The sequence below is a fragment of the Nylanderia fulva genome, unplaced genomic scaffold (assembly GCF_048542155.1).
Source record: "Nylanderia fulva isolate GAGA-0341 unplaced genomic scaffold, ASM4854215v1 Scaffold1, whole genome shotgun sequence".
NCBI lineage: Eukaryota > Metazoa > Arthropoda > Insecta > Hymenoptera > Formicidae > Nylanderia > Nylanderia fulva.
Window position 1 is genome coordinate 7,762,160 of NW_028189192.1, and position 17,874 is coordinate 7,780,033.

Sequence of the window (17,874 nt, forward strand, 5' to 3'; positions counted from 1 at the left end):
TCGGCTTGAAAATGATTTCTAGTTTCTGAGGTTGTTGATTACAAATCTGCAGTCAAGTTGGCACAATTGAAAATAACAAATTTAGTATGACGGCTTTTACTGCAAAAAGACAGATATTGGTGCGAATTGTTGCTGTCTTTCCAAACTGAGATTAAATTTCGACTTGTGTTGTTCATATATTATAGGTCGATGAAAATGAGTTAAAAGCCGCCATACTAAATTTGCCATTTTCAATTGTGCAAATTTGACTGCAGATTTGTAATCAACAACCTCGAAAACTTTAGAAATCATTTTCAAGCCGATTAGAGTGATTTTCCATTACTTAAACTAGAATCATAGACCTTATGACCGCCATTTTTTATATTTTTCTTCAGATTCACAATGAACGACCTTGAAAATGTTAAACCTTATTATGTTCAAGTTGATTTGTTAAATTGTCGCAATTTAATTACAAATATTGTACGATCATTTATGACTTACAGATTTTAGGCATCATATTGAATTTTTAAAAAGGCCACATTCCTTTCGATGCAAATGTATACTTTTAAAATACGAATATTTTAAAACCTAAAAATAGCATATAAATAAAATTAAGAAATCATAACATGAAAAAATAACTTTCTATAATATTTTATAGTATCTTTTTCTAATATTAATTAGATATATCGAGTAAAATCACTACAGAAAATGTATTGCCGATTGCAAAAAATATACGTATATGATTATAGGGAATTTATTTGCAATTGTAACACAAAAAATAATATGCAACATAATGCAAAAAGTTATATATACATGTATATATTTCTAGAATGAATCGAATTAATTGTGAAACTAATTATAGATCGGATATTCAATATGAATAGAGAAGCATGATTTGCATATAAAACAGTGCTATCTTCTAATAGTTCTTTATTCATTACATAATAAGCATAATAAATAATAATTGTTTAGTAACAGTAAGAGACGGAATATATATTTCTTATTTTAGTAAATAAACTAATTTATTTTGCTGAAGTATTAATTAAGTTTATATGAACTGTTATATTAAATAACTATATATGATTATTTATATCTTGAAGCATATCTTACATTATTATGTATCATGATTTATCTATTATTTATTTATATATCTATAATATATTATTTTACAGTTAATTAAAATTATTTTGAATAATTATAGCAATAATAAAATCTTAATATATATCACTCCTGCATTTTTTGTTTTCAAAATTTATTTGTTTTTATTTATACAATAGATCTATGTTCTAAAATATTTTATATCTAAACATTTATTTCTGAGATTTTGTAAATTATGGAACTTTAAACATTTTATTTAATTACAAAAATATTTAAAATTTTAAATAACCGTACGTTTAAATTAAATAAACATTCTGTTATATAGGGCACTGAAATAATTTAATTACAATGGTGCGATATTAAACAATCAATAATAAGATGCTCGAGCTTTCTTATTAACAACTTAGCGGTTGATTTACCTTTCAAGAAGACGAATAAATTATCTTTCGACATAATGATTAAATAAAACTTGAAACTTGTTCGAAAATAAAGAGAAGGAGATTCTATTTTTTATGAAGAAAAAATCTGCTAAATAACATATTATCTGGAATCGTTTCAAATTTATTTATGCAAAATATAATACAAACTAATCTAAATTATATACATAAGGAACTAATAAAATATTGTTCTAGTTGAAATAAAACGTTATTTGGAGTTTCATCTACAAAAATCTCAAAAATAAATAGATTTTTTATAAAGTATTAGGAATATTTTAGAACATAATAAATGTATAAATGAAAAAAATATTTCTGATGATAGGTTTCTGACAATGTCTACCACAAAAGAGACCGGACTGATGCTGTAAAGACGCATATATCGCGTCATTTGTGTATTGCGCCATTACTGCTCCGGAGGACGTCCACGTCGGGTAAGCTGTGAAAGGGGGAAAGAATAGTGGTGAACCACGCATCCGCCATCGGCAGACACAGACTTACCCGCCACTTCATACAGTGTCCAGACGGTGCCTCGCTAACTCGCATCAGTCATTAATCCATTGTGCTCTCTCCGCCTTCCCTTTGCCGATCCCTTCCTATTTCTTCCTAGATCTTCCCGATCTTCAGTTTTGACGTACTTGTTACTCTAATCGTTTCAATCCCGGAACTCACAAGAGTGTTCTACAACGACTGACAAACGGACGCAAATAATAGCGAGAACTGTCATAGCGAGGACACAAAAAATTTTGTTAGTGTTTACGACGGATCGACAGATTGTTGGAATCCTGCAAGAGAAGACTGGAGGACTCTTATAGAAGTTGCGCAATCACGAAATCAGTAGAGTAGCTGCACGTCACAATTGCCAATCGTCAGGACATCGGACGTCCACCAGAAGGTTCCGGCTGAAATTCGTCGCATCAATTTTTCCATACTTTAATGTGAGTATTCAGATCCAAAAGAATATAATTCAACGCTAATAAATTGTGACTTTATTCCCTACATGTATAGAAAATATTTACATTTACAATTAAATGTCTAATTTTTTATCTGTGTGTTATCCTGCTTCGAATTAAATTGAACAATGTTAAGTAAAAAATAAAATAAAAAATTACCTCACGTAAAATTTTGATATTGATTGCATTTATATTATATTTTAACGTTACAAAATTGAAAGTGCTAATTTGAAGTTTAATTTATTCAAAATTATTATTATTTGATAGGTCATTTTATTTTTGTATAATTGCATAATTACAATGAATATTTTATTTTATTTTTATTATATGTCATTACAAAATCAAATCAGTCAAAATGACCGATGTACTTTTTTCTTAAAACTTGAAAATAACAATAAAACTTTGAAAAATCTTACAACTTTTACATAGATGAGTCACGTGCTAACTTGGAGTCTGGACTGACTATATAAGTTAAGTTAATACGCTTTGAAAATATGCAGCACGTGTAATTTCCGTTTCTAAGTGATTCTTCAGATATAATGGCTTTTAACAGATTTTAATTTTTCATTTTTATCTCTCACACTTATCATACATTAAATGATTAATGTAAACCATTTAATGTGTATTTTAAATTATATATAATTTATAATTGTCACGCGCATAGCATTAAAAAAATGTATAATGATCCAATATTAAATAAGTTAATATAATTTTAATTTCCTAACTTTTTTAACTTTTGTTTATTTTTTTATTTCTGCAGTAATTTAATATAGAGTTATTCAAATATCTATCTCTAATAAATATCTACTTTAGAGATAAATAATCGAACTTGTCTATCTATTTGTCACGCTAATTATTTCTGCTCAATATGAATCACGTAAGTATTAAATTTTCCGTCTTAGTGTTTTCCTTAGTAGTATTTATCCTGAATTGATATTAATTTACTAATACTGATTTGTATTTAAATAAAGATTCGTTTATTTTAAAAAAAAGATCAGCATTGCAATTAAAAATTCAATTAAGATTTTTCCACCAACAATGGGAAATAAGAGATATTTAAATATAAAAAAAAATTATATATTTAAATATCTCCTTATAGCTTTACTTGCATACCAATCTCAGGTTCAATAATATTGCCAGTTAGTGGTTTTCAAGCTGCGTTTGCAATCTAATGAATGTTTCATTAATGCATAAGTATTAAACTCAAAGTCCATTTATATTAGTTTTTTATTGTTATGTCTTAAACAGATTTGCTCACTTAATGGACTTCTTAATTAATTCAAGTTTTCCATTTTTTCAAGTTTTTATTTCCTAATAAATTTTAAATTTAAATCGTAAAAGTATGTATTTTCTTCTTTTAATATGTCGTATAGACATTTCTAGTATCAATTTCTGTTGAATCAAATAGCAATATGATATGTATATTATACCGGTTTCCAGCACTTTGAACACTTTGCAATTGTTATGTACAATGAAATGTGATTCGTATGTATTCAATGACCCGCTTCATGTCCCCGCATATTTAAGAATTAGCAACTTAGCAGAATAAACATCGTATCTCGAAAGAATAACATACATATTAATGTGTATTTTTTTACAAGACATTAAGAATATACACAACGTTGACGATGATCGCGAAGTCGCGGACAATTTCGCGAGCCCCGGTGTGTCGAAGGACGCGTGAATGAACGGCCGGAACTTTTTAAGGACGCGGCCGAGAAAGTCAGTGACTTCAATAGTGACCAATAATCATATACCATTATATTTCCTTTGAGACACGATGTAGATATCCATCGATGCCAAAATTATCTATTCGTTGTGCGTTAGAAACACAAATAAGAAAATGTGATGGCTCAAAAAAATATCAGTCCGAAAAAAATTAGAATAAGAATTAAAGAACGAGATTATTATAAAATAAATCCTTCAAAATATACAACATAATATAAAAATGTTTTAAACATTAGATATAAAGAAGAGCATAATGATTCTTCTATTAAATTGCAAAATGTTAATAATTGCTCATTTACTCTAGACGGTTACACGTTTTATATATTATTTTCTTTTGTACTTTTTAAACATTTCGTCGTTAATTGTTTGATAAATATCTTATTATTTTATCTATTTGCCCATCTATTTAATTATATTACCCAATTATCTTATTATATTTATCTATCAACATAATTAAAAGCAGCACATCGTGAATGTTGATAATGCAATAGATTACGCTCCGATTAAAACTTACAACATCAGTATCTTTGAATTTGCGATAGAAAGTTAATTTCGCACGATCACATTTCTTCAAAGACAGGGAAAGGATTCGGATCAATTTTATCGATCGATTTCTTGGTGATGCAAAAGAGTCGCATAAAGATAATATTGCCAGCACAATTTTATTGAGATTATAATTTTTCGTTAATTTTTGTTCATTTATTCTTCACTCCGAACATAACATATATGCCGTATAAAATTGTTCCGCAAAAATCTAGTAAACATTTTACCACGCGTATCGCGTGACCGCGAAGGACAAATGGATCGCGGAAAGAACGAGATGCATGCAACATGTCGAATACATTTCAAATAATTAATAAAAGTACATTACTGCTCATACACACACAGACGCACACAAGTATATTGGTTAAGTAACTATTATCGCCAGTCTATAGACATTATAATGTTATTCAATATTCATTGCATTTAACAAAATAGCCTATTAAATATAAAAGGCTGCAAAATTGAACTTTTTTCTGCGATCGTAATAGGACATTTTTGCGGATTCAGCGCACAAAAAATTGTAATGAACTACTTTTCTTTTCCAGATCGCAATATTATATAGACTTGTGATATTTTCAATGTTTTAATAATTTCTATTTAGAAGTTAAAAACTATATTCTAAATTGTGAAAATATTTTAAAAATGATTGATGAATATCTGTTCACTTATTTCAAATAGTTTCTTTCATTTTTGTCCGATCTACTAGAATCTATCTTTCTATAATGCCGAAAAGATTGCAAGTTTAGATATAAAAAAATTTTTAAGTTTTAATAGTCTTTAAATTTTTTACGGATTGAACAATAAGGTATTTTAAATAAATTATTAAAAAAAAATAAAAATTTACGAAAAAATTGCGTACATATCTTCTGCTAATTTTGAATATGTTACATTAATTCTGTCAGTTGTTTAAATGACTTTTTTTTTAGTGAATTCCTTTTTTTTTAAATATCTTATTCTGCTGATGGAATTCATAACTTGATTTCTAACGAACCGACTTTATAATTTCATACACGATGTGAGCGAAGATTCGCGAAATTTATTTAAAATAATTTTAATTTTGAATATTGTTTCGACGAAATAATCTCCATCAGATAATGCTTGCGAGACGTGTATTCGCTTGGAGATTAAGATTATAATAAACGTCTTGTAATAATTTATGTCTTTTTATGAATAACTTTATTATGAGAACATCGCACGCAATTTATGTACATAGTAAATACTTCCTAGTTTTATTGTTAACCTTAATAAACCGCATTACAATGAATATTAATATATGAGAAAAGCATATATAATTATCAATGTATTTATAATTATAAATTAAATGAAACAATTAGTATAGAAAATTTAAGTACTTCGAATTTTTTTGTGACATATAGTGTTTTGTTATTTCGGAGCGCAATATTTCTTAACGAAAATATTTCTAAATAAAAAATAAAAATAAATAAAAGTATTTTTAATGAAGTATAAAATAATGTGTAATTTTCATGATCGCCCACAATTGTGTATTGTCAGATCTTAATAGCTATTATTTTTTTCAATGATATTACTATTTTGATACTTAGTTTGTGCGGCTAAGAAGGATTCCGTGAAATTATTACATCAACATTTAATTTGACTTCTACAGAAAGAATCAATATTCGTCTTTTTTTATCAGATTTATGCATATATCTTATATTAAGTATAATGCATTAAGTTTTGAATTATTTAAAAAATTTTTAAAAAATTCGCATTTCCATTATATATCTATGCAATCTAGATGAAGAATATAATTTACTGTAATTGTTAAAAAAAGAGAGAAAGTGATACAATGCATATTAAAATAACTTTGAGAATATCTTATACATTGACTGTAATGCATTTCTTGGCTGACAATAAGTGCATAGACTTAATTTTGGCGGTCAGCGTCTTGCAAGACTGGTCTCAAGGTGGAACACTCGCGAATAAAGACCTTTCATGTCGACCTTTCTTAATCTTAAAAGGGCAAGGTTACTTTTATAAAATCTTAAACGTGCACGTAAGCACATTTATTCATTTTCATAAAAACTGGCAGGAGTTTATCTATCCTAAAATGTGCGAAATTTCGTATCACTTTTGAGATAAGTTTCTTTGATGAATTATTCATCTAAAATTATTCTTATCTCTCTTTTCCTCCTTTTCTCCCTTTCTCTTTCCCACGCTATTATTGAAAAATTATGTATTCTTTTCGATAAAATTTCCTAAATACTGCAGCAACCAGAAATAATTAATAATCACGATTATCATTTTTTTTTCTTTTTCTGTTATCTAAAAAATTATATATGCATAAACGTTAAAATTGCGGTCTACAAAGAGTTCACAAATCGCAGATAATTGACCATATTTGTCAGTGTTATAATAATTTTTAAAATATGAACGTAAAATCGTTGCTTTTGATTGAGACTCATTAAAAAAAAATCTAAATAAATCGAAATGCGTGTAAGTGTTTTTTATCAGTTTTGTTTATACAAGTTAAAAAACACCTATTCTTTATTTATGATATAATTATCTAATTTTGTACAAATAATTCCATTCTCTATACACGCATATATTATACATATACATATACATACATTATTAACTAAATTTGTGTATATATATCAAACCAAGTAAATTGCAATAAAAGAACGATAAATATACAAACGCATGTATGTAAATAAATACTATACATTGCAAATTTATATTCCACACAAAATCATTATATGCGTTGAACGAATGTGACCGTGCTGTGTCATTAACGATTAATACTTTATTTTTTCCAATGTAATTACAATACGAAATTTTAACATACAATAGCATGTATGCATTTTCTTTATCAATTGTCATTCTTGCATTATGTATTATATATTATATTATAATTATATTAAATAAGCAGTAATATTTAATTAGGATCAATATATTACGTCACACAGATGAGACGTAGATTTTTTGCGTTTTTACATAGTGAACTTATGCTGCATAAAAATGAAGATCTACATTTGAATATATTTACTTTTTTCTTCATAAAAAATTCATGAATATAGTTTCGCTGAATCATGTTTCATACGGAATAAAAGCTAAATATTTTGTATTATACCTTTTTTAAATTCTTTTATTTTTTCAATAATTAATAATAAAAAATTAAGTAATACTGATATCGTGATATTATACCTATTCGATATTTGTTTTGAAATTTTCTATTAAATTTTTAAAATATTTTAAAATATTTGTTGTAAAATCTGTACATACACGAATAATGCAAATACTAAATGACGTATATGCAGATAAAATTAAATAAATTACAAAGAATTTACGAGGAAGAAAAGACGTCATTTTTCTCAATAATTCTTGATTGTATTTTTTTTTGTTTCCAACACACATATCTCACTTTATTCAATGTTTATGCGCAGGAAGTCCCGCAAAGTAATTGCAACCGGTTTATACTTGTTTTTTCTCCTTCAAGGTCTCTCTCTTCCATGGACCTGAGGTACTCCGCAATCATAAATCGAAGATAGGGTGTCTTCGCAGATGCAGCCTCCGTTAGTCGGACAATGCACTGTCGGAATTTTATCTTATTCAATGAAATAATTATACTTCTTTTGGATTTTTTTTCAAGTTATATTTAATGGCGGATAATAAACTAAAATTTGAATAGAATCGAGTCGAAAACGCATCATAGATAGCATGGACGTATATGAATAGCAATGTGAGATAATATATTCTAGAAGAAGGAGAGTTGTCTTTTTTTCTCGTAAATTGTGGTTAACCACAGAAATTTGGCCGCAATTATATTACCGTCCTTCAAAGTTTTTGATCGTTTCTTTCAAAACCTGTTAAACTACAATTTATATACTGCTAATAATGATTTCACAAGATATAATAACTATCTGATTGCTTACGACATGCTCGCGTCATTATAGGGTTATTTGTACTAATCTAAATTATGAATGTCTTATAATGTTTAGAAGAAAGGTGCGGTTGCTTGTAATCGAATTTTTTAAAATATTTAATACATTGCTTATATCTAATTATAGCATACCAATAAGTATAATCTCTCGTTAGTATCAATCTCTATTTTACATCTTTCGCAAAAATTATGCTTTTATATTAATAAAGTAACATATTCAAAAAGATTAAATTTTAAAGTTTTATCGATAATTGAACATATAAATAAAATAGCAAAATATTTCTCTTTTTCAAAATGGTATACATTTTGATTGAATAAATCGAATAAATGTAAAAATCATAACTCATGAAACAACACTCATACAAAGTGCTTTACTTACATGTCCTAAGTTTCTACGTATAGTACATTAAAATGTGAAAGTCAATTAAGATTTGCAAGTGTATAATTATATATTTTTACGTTACAATTATAAAATAAGTCTAAGAAAGAAATACATAAAATGACTAAGTTTATCATTTATAAAAACAAGCATCAATATTGTCATTGAAAAATAATACAAAATGATATGAGAACGATATTTCATAAAAAATATAACAAATAATAATGACTCGTTCAATATTCTTGTAAAGCTTCGCGGTATAATGCAGAATTAATCATTAGGAAATCCGGGGAAGTCCGACGGAAAGTTCATTTGCTACATGAAGAAAAAGTACCTACCAAAGTGAAGCATTAATTTCGCCGAACCTATTCACAGAAATCTCGTTCATCTTGATGAACAAACAAGACTTGTAATCTGTTATTTCCTTAGGAAGATTTTTAAGCCGATGATAAGTAATCAGTAATCAAATCCACAATTTGTGTGAACGTTGCACTTTAGTTGCATTTTCGTATATTGCATTTTATAAATCTGCTTTTATTTCATTTTATTTTTAGATATTTTGATCTTTGACATAAGGGGAAAAAATGTAGTGTCACTACAGATGTTTATACTAAACTAGATTGCTAATATGTCACTATTTGAATAATATTAAATGACTTGTAGGACACATGAAATTTTCGGTTGTGAGAAATAACGGTTCTGTATGTAAAATATATGCCATTTGTGTGAGTCTTACTTATAGTGTCGATGTGTATCCGCGTGGAATATGCTATTGTTTTATTTTTTATGCGATTTCATTGATTATGTTGACATATTCAAGACTGCCGCCATTTTCTTTTATACAATCGGAAATTTCACGCGACCGACGTCTGAAATCTATAGTAGCAATTTAGTTTAGTGTAGATATCTGTGAATAACACATGATTAACTGAAAAAACGATAGTCTTCTACATATCACACAAATCACTTATTGTAAGAGCAATATTCACAAGTGATATAAAGATAGCCATATAATTGCGCAAAATATACATACACTGTAAAAAAAATATGTAAAATTACATAAATAATAAATGTAAAATTACATGATAAATAATGAAAAGGTCAACATTTCTATTATTTATCGTGTAATTTTATACTTATTATTTAGGTAATTTTACATATTTTTATGTAATATATTACATATTTTTTTTACAGTGTAGATATAGGCAGTCAAGTATACTATCCCAGCCAAAAATGAATGATCAAATTGATGTCGAATCGATGTCGATTCGACATCGATTTATCTAATCAACGTTGATTCAACGATGAATCGACGTCAATTCGTCGTCTAATCAACGTCAATTCGATATCATTTCTGGCTGGGATAAGCTAATGGCATATATTTCTTATGTTTAAGTGTGCATTAAATTTTATATATGTATACATTTGATATTTTCCATTGTTTTATTTTTGCTTTAAAATGTTCAATAATTATTCACTGTCACATTTTATTGAAAGACATGACTTAATATCGACTTATTAATTTCTGGTTAATTAGATATGACTGCGCTCCCATCACATTTTATTATATATAACTTGTATAGCGATTTAGAATAATATGTAGAAATCTGTGAAAAAGACTTTCCATTTCTTTTGTTTTTAATTTTTTATTTAATCGATTTCTGTTTCGTTTTTGGTTTTGTAGTATGAAAAATCTCAATAGCTCATATCTCATTTGACATTTTTTGCTTAATCGTGACAACCATTTACAAGGTAAAAGGGATTCAAGGGATTAGCTAATGTTGGGTCAGGGTTACATTAAGAAGATTACATTAAGAAAGAAACAACCGTGAACATTACATTACATAGCAAATTAATTCTTCCATCGTGCTAACCTAAATCCTCGTTCATTAATTTCATTGTGTCGTAGAAATTTTTGTAATATATAACAATGAAGCATGAGAGCACTAGCAGTATTTCATACAATCTCTAAATTGCCCAGCAATTTCTTCGCTTTTTAGTGTAAAATTTTATTTTAAATATAATTATTTATATTTATTATATTTATTTTAAATGTAATTATTTATTTTAAATATAATTATTTTTAATATTTTAAATATATTATATCTCTAAAGTAAGCTTTTACTTACTATTTGCTAATATCGGAAAAATTGAATTTAGATATAAATCTCTAAAGTATCTCTAAAGTCTAAATTATAAATTTAGATGCGCGCAATTTTTCCGGTATCAGCAAATAGTTTAAATATCTTTGTCAAGTCCAAGAAGCATAATACAAAAGAAAAAATATAAATCTGAATAATCTTAAATAATTAATGTTGAAGAAATTGATCTCTGATTTATTTTTGCAAAGAATCTGGAAGGTTCGGAAATAATGATGTATAATAAGTCTCGCGAACATTCGCAGACTGCTCATTGAATGGTGTTACTTAAAATTGCATGTAGATGCATCTCACGGCTGGCGCAATTACCCCCCGTAATTTAGAAAAGGTGCAAACAACTTTACATCTCTCATGTTATCGCTTCTCGCATAATGATAATTCACATTCTCATTAGGACAATCAAGGACTGATGAAACAAGGAGTACAATACGCTACATACTTTTGTCAACATAGGATTAATGTGCACATTTGTTACACAGCTGCAATACTTTGCAATATCAATGTTGTAACTATTCGTAGAATAATCTAGCTTTATTGTGAGCGTTAAAACCTATAAAAAGATGGAATTCTTTGAAATAATAAACGATGTAACAATAAAATGTCTTTCTACCTCTTTTTTTTTTAATTATATATTAATTATATTGTATACTCAATTTATAATATAAAAATCCTTATGTAAATATATTTTTGTCACTATTATTATATACGCAAATATTTAAAAAATTACGTTGCTATTTAATTCATCTCTTTAAATTATTATTATTAAAATGTAAAAAAGATACATTTTTTATTTTCTTACATTTCTAATAGAAGAAAGATTAAATTATTAGAAATTCAAGAAACTTTTCGAAACTTTGAAGTGACTTATGAAATATGTTTTCACAGATTTTCAAGTATTAAGATTGCAAGATGTCGGGCATCGTGGAGTGGTATAGAGATTTAATCGACAATAAACAGGGTAATGTTACAACAAAAAGGATTCTTATATTTAAAAACAATATTGTTATACATATTAATGTTCAATCTCACATTTTTCCAGATCCGAGAACGGAAGAATGGTTTCTAGTTTCTAGTCCTGGTCCAACCCTGACGATCGTAGCGACATACATATACTTCTGCATCTCCGCCGGACCGAGATATATGAAGGACAAGAAGCCATATGATTTGAAGACTACTATGATAATTTATAACTTCATTCAGGTCCTGTTAAGCCTTTATTTGGTTCACGAGGGCTTGTTAAGCGGTTGGTTATACGAATACAATTATATCTGTCAACCAGTCGATTATTCGTATAAACCGAGCTCCGTAAGGGTAAGTCTGAGATTTCAATTATTGCTGATAAAACAAATCTATAGATAATATGATAACCGTATGATAAAACATTTTATTGCAAAATTGCAATATAATGTTATAGAGACATTGTAGAGACAAAAAAATTTCAACAAAGTTACAATAATATTAAAAGCTCGTAAGGTATTAAAAATGAAATGGGATTCTATAATATCGCGTCCCGTCCCCTACGTATTGAATTTGATCCTCCCATTTCAGAAGAAAGCAGAAAAGATGACGGAATATATAGAAATCACGTGAGAAAGCTTAAAAGATTCAGATCAATTACTGATTTCAATCTAAGTGACATTGAGAAACATATTTGGAAAATGACAAAAAAGGTGATAAAAGCAACGATCAAGTAAGCTAATAATTTATTAACTTTCCATTAGACACGATGTTTGCTGGGAATCTCTTACCTTGAATATATTAATTTTTTAAATACTTACTTGTACAAATATTACAATAATTGTAAAATGTGACAATGGATCGTTCGCTATTCGCATACAGCTTCTAATACTTACATATAAAATCTGATGTGTATTGTATAACGATAATTATCATGCCAAGTAGGCAAAAATTTTAATGTCTCTATAATTTCTTCTTTTTTTTCGATGAGTTATCAACAAGTTTTTTAGTTGCTTAAGTTTCCTTTTCCAGGTTGTGTGCATTATATAATCAATCTCGGTATTACATTGTAATTATAGTATTACATTACAACAAATTTTTATACATTATTCTTATACATTACCCATTCACATTTAATGTTGCAATCTTGTAGCGTTTTTCTGCAATGTTCTGTAATATATCAGAAAATAACAGTATAATAAGACTCTTGAAGAGATTCAATTTACTTAAATGGGATCAATATTCACTCTGAATATTTCGACACCATGAAACAAGACTTAAATTTCGTAAACATTATAAATATGAAATTTACTAGAAATATTATTTACTAGCACATATATATTTAAATATATAAAAAATCTATCTATATAAAAAAAAAAAAAAAAAAAAAAAAATGATCAAAAGTCATAAGAAATTTGACCGTAATTTAAATGTCAGACAATAGATTACAAAGTAAATATTTTCCTGACTGCCAAAAGGTGAGAAATTTCTTGTTGTGCGATGATTGCAACAGCTTTAAACTATATACATTACTGCTTTAGTTGTGCAAAATATATATACGCAAGCTCGCGTCAGATGAAAGAACGTTCCGTTCTCCCCGTAGGAAATGTTACTTGTCTTGCATTACTAATTGCAGGTTTGTTCTACTTGAGCTTTACGTAATTATGTCGTTTCGTAGATGGCCCGTGGTGTTTACACGTATTTCATATGTAAGCTGATCGAGCTGCTGGACACCGTTTTCTTCGTGATGCGCAAGAAGGATCGTCAAATCTCATTTCTACATCTCTATCATCATTCAATGATGCCGATCTGCGCTTGGATTGGCGTCAAATTCTTCGCTGGCGGCCATCCGACTCTCCTTGGTGTCATCAACTCTTTCATCCACGTCTTCATGTACACGTATTATATGTTGGCGGCGTTTGGGCCGCATATGCAGAAGTATCTCTGGTGGAAAAAGCATTTGACTACTATGCAGATCGTGCAATTTATTATAATATTCTTTCACAATATTCAAATGTTATTTACTAGTTGCAACTTCCCGAAGCCACTCTCGTTCCTACTTATGCTCAACTCCGGCATGTTCATTTACATGTTCGGATCGTTCTACGTGAATAATTATGTAAAGAAATCGAAGGATCGAAGATCAGAAATAACAAAGAAATCGAAGACTAATGGTGTTGTACGTATCGCGACCAACGGATCCGTTAGCGTTAATGGTAATTCGATCTTCTTTGACGAGATAGACAACGCTAAGTTCGATTAAAGGACTCTCGACGTGGAGTGTTTCTGTTCGCAAGACTGTAACTGCGCGAATAGAAGGATGATTCTTCCAAGGATGATTTATCAAGGGAAACATATATTGGATTTTGTAACGTAGTTGCAATAAACTTCGTATCTACTGAGAGAAAAAATAAAAAAAGAGAAAAAGAGTGAGAGAAAGAGAAATAACGTTCTCGTTATTAAAAGACATTCTCGCGGCCTCGACGTTATTCCGTCAATATTTCTGCAACGCAAATTATGAAAGTAGGTTCACGCATGCTAGTAGGAAAAAGTGGAAGGATTGATTTGACATACTTACGTTAAGAACGATTGGCTTATGAGAACGATCTTTACACTTTTTATTAGATTAGGCGCAATCTAGACGATTTAATCATTATTTCTATAAAAAATCTATTTCTCCGATTTACGAAATCTTGAAGAGTTTGTAAAATAAATTTTAATATGTAATATGATCTGGCGTATTAATTAAGATTAATTTATTATATTTTGCTTCTTGCAAAGTACTTCAAAAATTTCCGTATTTCACTCATCCTTATCATGCATATATGTGTGCACGTATTTGCAAAATATATTAAAATATTTTAAATAACATTAAAAACGAAAAATATAATTTTGTGTAATATATTTTTTTGCAATAAAAAGTAAAAAAAATTAAATAATCTTGTTGTTAAAAAATTAAAATAACATGTTTTTTATGATAAATAATAGACTTCAGAATTTATAACGCACGATTATTATGCCGATTTATACATTAACTCCAAATTTGTCAAAAAAATACATTAAATTTATTAGCTTTATTTATAGAATTATTCTATTTATATATTACTAAGAATTTAGATTATCTTTTATTATTTATATTATTATAGTTATATTATAATGTATTTTTGAAGATGGTAAATTAATGATATCAATGCGGCATGTTATTTATATTATGTATGCAATATATATATATATATCTTGAATTATCTCGTTGTTATTAGTAAAGAAAAAATTTGTTTTAATGCAAATTCGCATTCTATGCATGATATGTATGATGAATGGAATAATTTGCAACATAAATAAAAGAAAATTTGTTAGAGTTAAAGTTTTTGAAGTTTTTAAATTTTATAAAATATTATATTTCGTTCAAGACAAATCATCGCATTGCACGATAAAGAAATAATGTCTCAAGCCGAAGAATAGTATTTTAATATAATAATTGTTGTAAAAAATTTCTTATCGAATATTGATAAGATACTATTATTTAATGCCAATGATTGCTCATATAAACTAAATGGTTTCCCTACAATGAGAATCCAGCGCCGCTTCAATAGAAGTATTGTGCTTCGTTAACGATATTCGTCGGCATTTTAAACTGTTCAATAATTCTCTGTTCAGACATATTAAAAGCCATGACAATAATTGCTTTAACAGAGCAAACTTGTTCAAATATTTTGACACTTAAATCTTTAATTCCAATACGGCGAAATTTCTTTTATAATTGAATTTTATAATAGACAAATCTGTCAAAATCTGAATATCTTAAAAAGTATATTTAATAGTAATTTGTGTTTATTTTTCCAAAAAATTATTACATAAAAATATATTATGATGAAAAGATAATATAATTCATAATTTTAATATTTTTAAATATGTTATATACTCATATTAATTAAAACTTAATTTTTAATAACTAAAATGATAAAACTAATATTCAAACTCCAAACATTTAAAGAATGTTTCAAAACAGTTAAAGTGCCGATTTATTTATAGATAATAACAAATAGATATATAGCGTTTTATTCTCTAATTAAAAATTATTTGTTATTAAATTTTTTTTATTGCGCGTCGTTAATATGTAAAATGCAAATAATTATGAAATTTATGTTGCGCAAACTATATTCACTGTAATTTGAAAATAAATTGGATAACATTGAGAATACATAGAAGACATAAAAGAATTATTTTCAATATCGTTTTTATTATATTCTTAGAAATATAATTAAGGATATTTGCAAAATGTGTGTACAGATTATGCAGTATAGTTACACAATTGTAAGATAATATACTAACAATAAGGGGTGTGTATTTTAATAAAAAGAACACACATTTATTTTAGATACGCATGTATACTTTTTTAATCATTGTATTTTAGTTTTATTAAAAATTTTGTAATAAAAATACGAAAAACATTGTTTTTGAAATAAATGCGTGTTACATGTGCTTATTCTATCCTCGAGATGTGTATGAATATATGTGTATATGTCAGTAAATGCGCGTTCAAAAAGTTATCAAATAATATATAGTAATTACACAATTACAATAATAGAAAATTACAAAATAATTAATGTTACATATTGACATGTATTCTATCAATCTTTATATATTATGTTTTGATAAAAAAAATTATTTATTGCAAGATTATAATATCTTTATTATGCGGACTGATGACCATCGGGCCCGCATAGTGTAATAGATATATGGAGTATGGGTCTCGCGCAATGAAAGTGTAGATATATTTGATCACAAAAAAATCTTATAGAAAATTTTATTTCTTCGTTCGTATTTTCTGTTAAAAATTTAAATATTGAATTTTCTATCCATTGTATAATTAATATATTTTTTATGCATTGATTGCAATAATAATTTTTGCATGTATGCGTTGCTCGATGGCAATCAATCAGTATCGTGGGAAAGCAGCAACAATACTTGCGAAAATCGACATCCCTTTTTTAGAAAGCGATTATGCTAATTTTTAATTTTAATTATAAATTATATATAAATAAAATCTACTCTTATATAATTTTATTCTATAAAATCAAAATTAGAATTCGGTGAACAAAGTTTTTTGTATTCTTTCATCAAAATTATTACTGAGCAAAGATTTCTTTTGGATTTATTATAACATATTATACATATACAACATTTTATAAAATTAATTGAATTAAATTAATTGACATAAACCATTATTGCATAATCTGAATACAAGATGCCATAGTCTTTGAATTGACTAGGAAAATCTCCGCTTCCGCTTCACATACATACATAGACTTAGTCATCTGTATAACTAATGATAGAATATATAATATAATAAGCATGACAAATCTAAAATTCTATTTTACGAAAATATATTTTGTGTCTTTTTATTTGATCAGTTGCTTTCAGCTATTCAAGTAACAACCCAGATAGCATAGTTATTCGAAAAGAATTCATTTGTATGTCACCAATTTCGAGTCCCTTTTCAAATACATATAGAATTCATTTTGTAAAATGAATTCTTTATGTATCTGAAAAGGGACTCGAAATTGGTGACATACAAGGTGACATCCAAATAAATTCTTTTCGAATAGCTGTGCTATCTGGGAAATTCTCTCAATAATATTTTTACTTTTCTTGTTATGCAATTGATCATGTGAAATCTGACAAGTAATTATGCAAAGAAAATATAATTAAACATAATTCTTTTGTAAAAATAAATATATAT

General features: G+C 27.3%; 1 protein-coding gene across 5 annotated transcripts; it reads left to right on the forward strand.

Moving 5' to 3' along the window:
• Window positions 1–1,973: 1,973 nt before the first annotated feature.
• On the forward strand, window positions 1,974–16,598 carry LOC114944780 (very long chain fatty acid elongase 7). Of its 5 annotated transcripts, none has more exons than XM_085481074.1 (5): window positions 1,974–2,449; window positions 8,193–11,502; window positions 11,569–12,132; window positions 12,214–12,485; window positions 13,810–16,598. In XM_085481074.1, the coding sequence occupies exons 3-5, from the start codon at window positions 12,084–12,086 to the stop codon at window positions 14,392–14,394; spliced, it is 906 nt and encodes a 301-aa protein (XP_085337200.1). In that variant the 5' UTR covers window positions 1,974–2,449; window positions 8,193–11,502; window positions 11,569–12,083; the 3' UTR covers window positions 14,395–16,598. The 5 variants fall into 5 exon arrangements, with proteins under 5 accessions (XP_085337200.1, XP_085337210.1, XP_085337208.1 ...); XM_085481084.1 differs by having other exon boundaries at window positions 8,193–9,987; XM_085481082.1 differs by having other exon boundaries at window positions 8,193–9,987; window positions 12,060–12,132.
• Window positions 16,599–17,874: the final 1,276 nt, after the last annotated feature.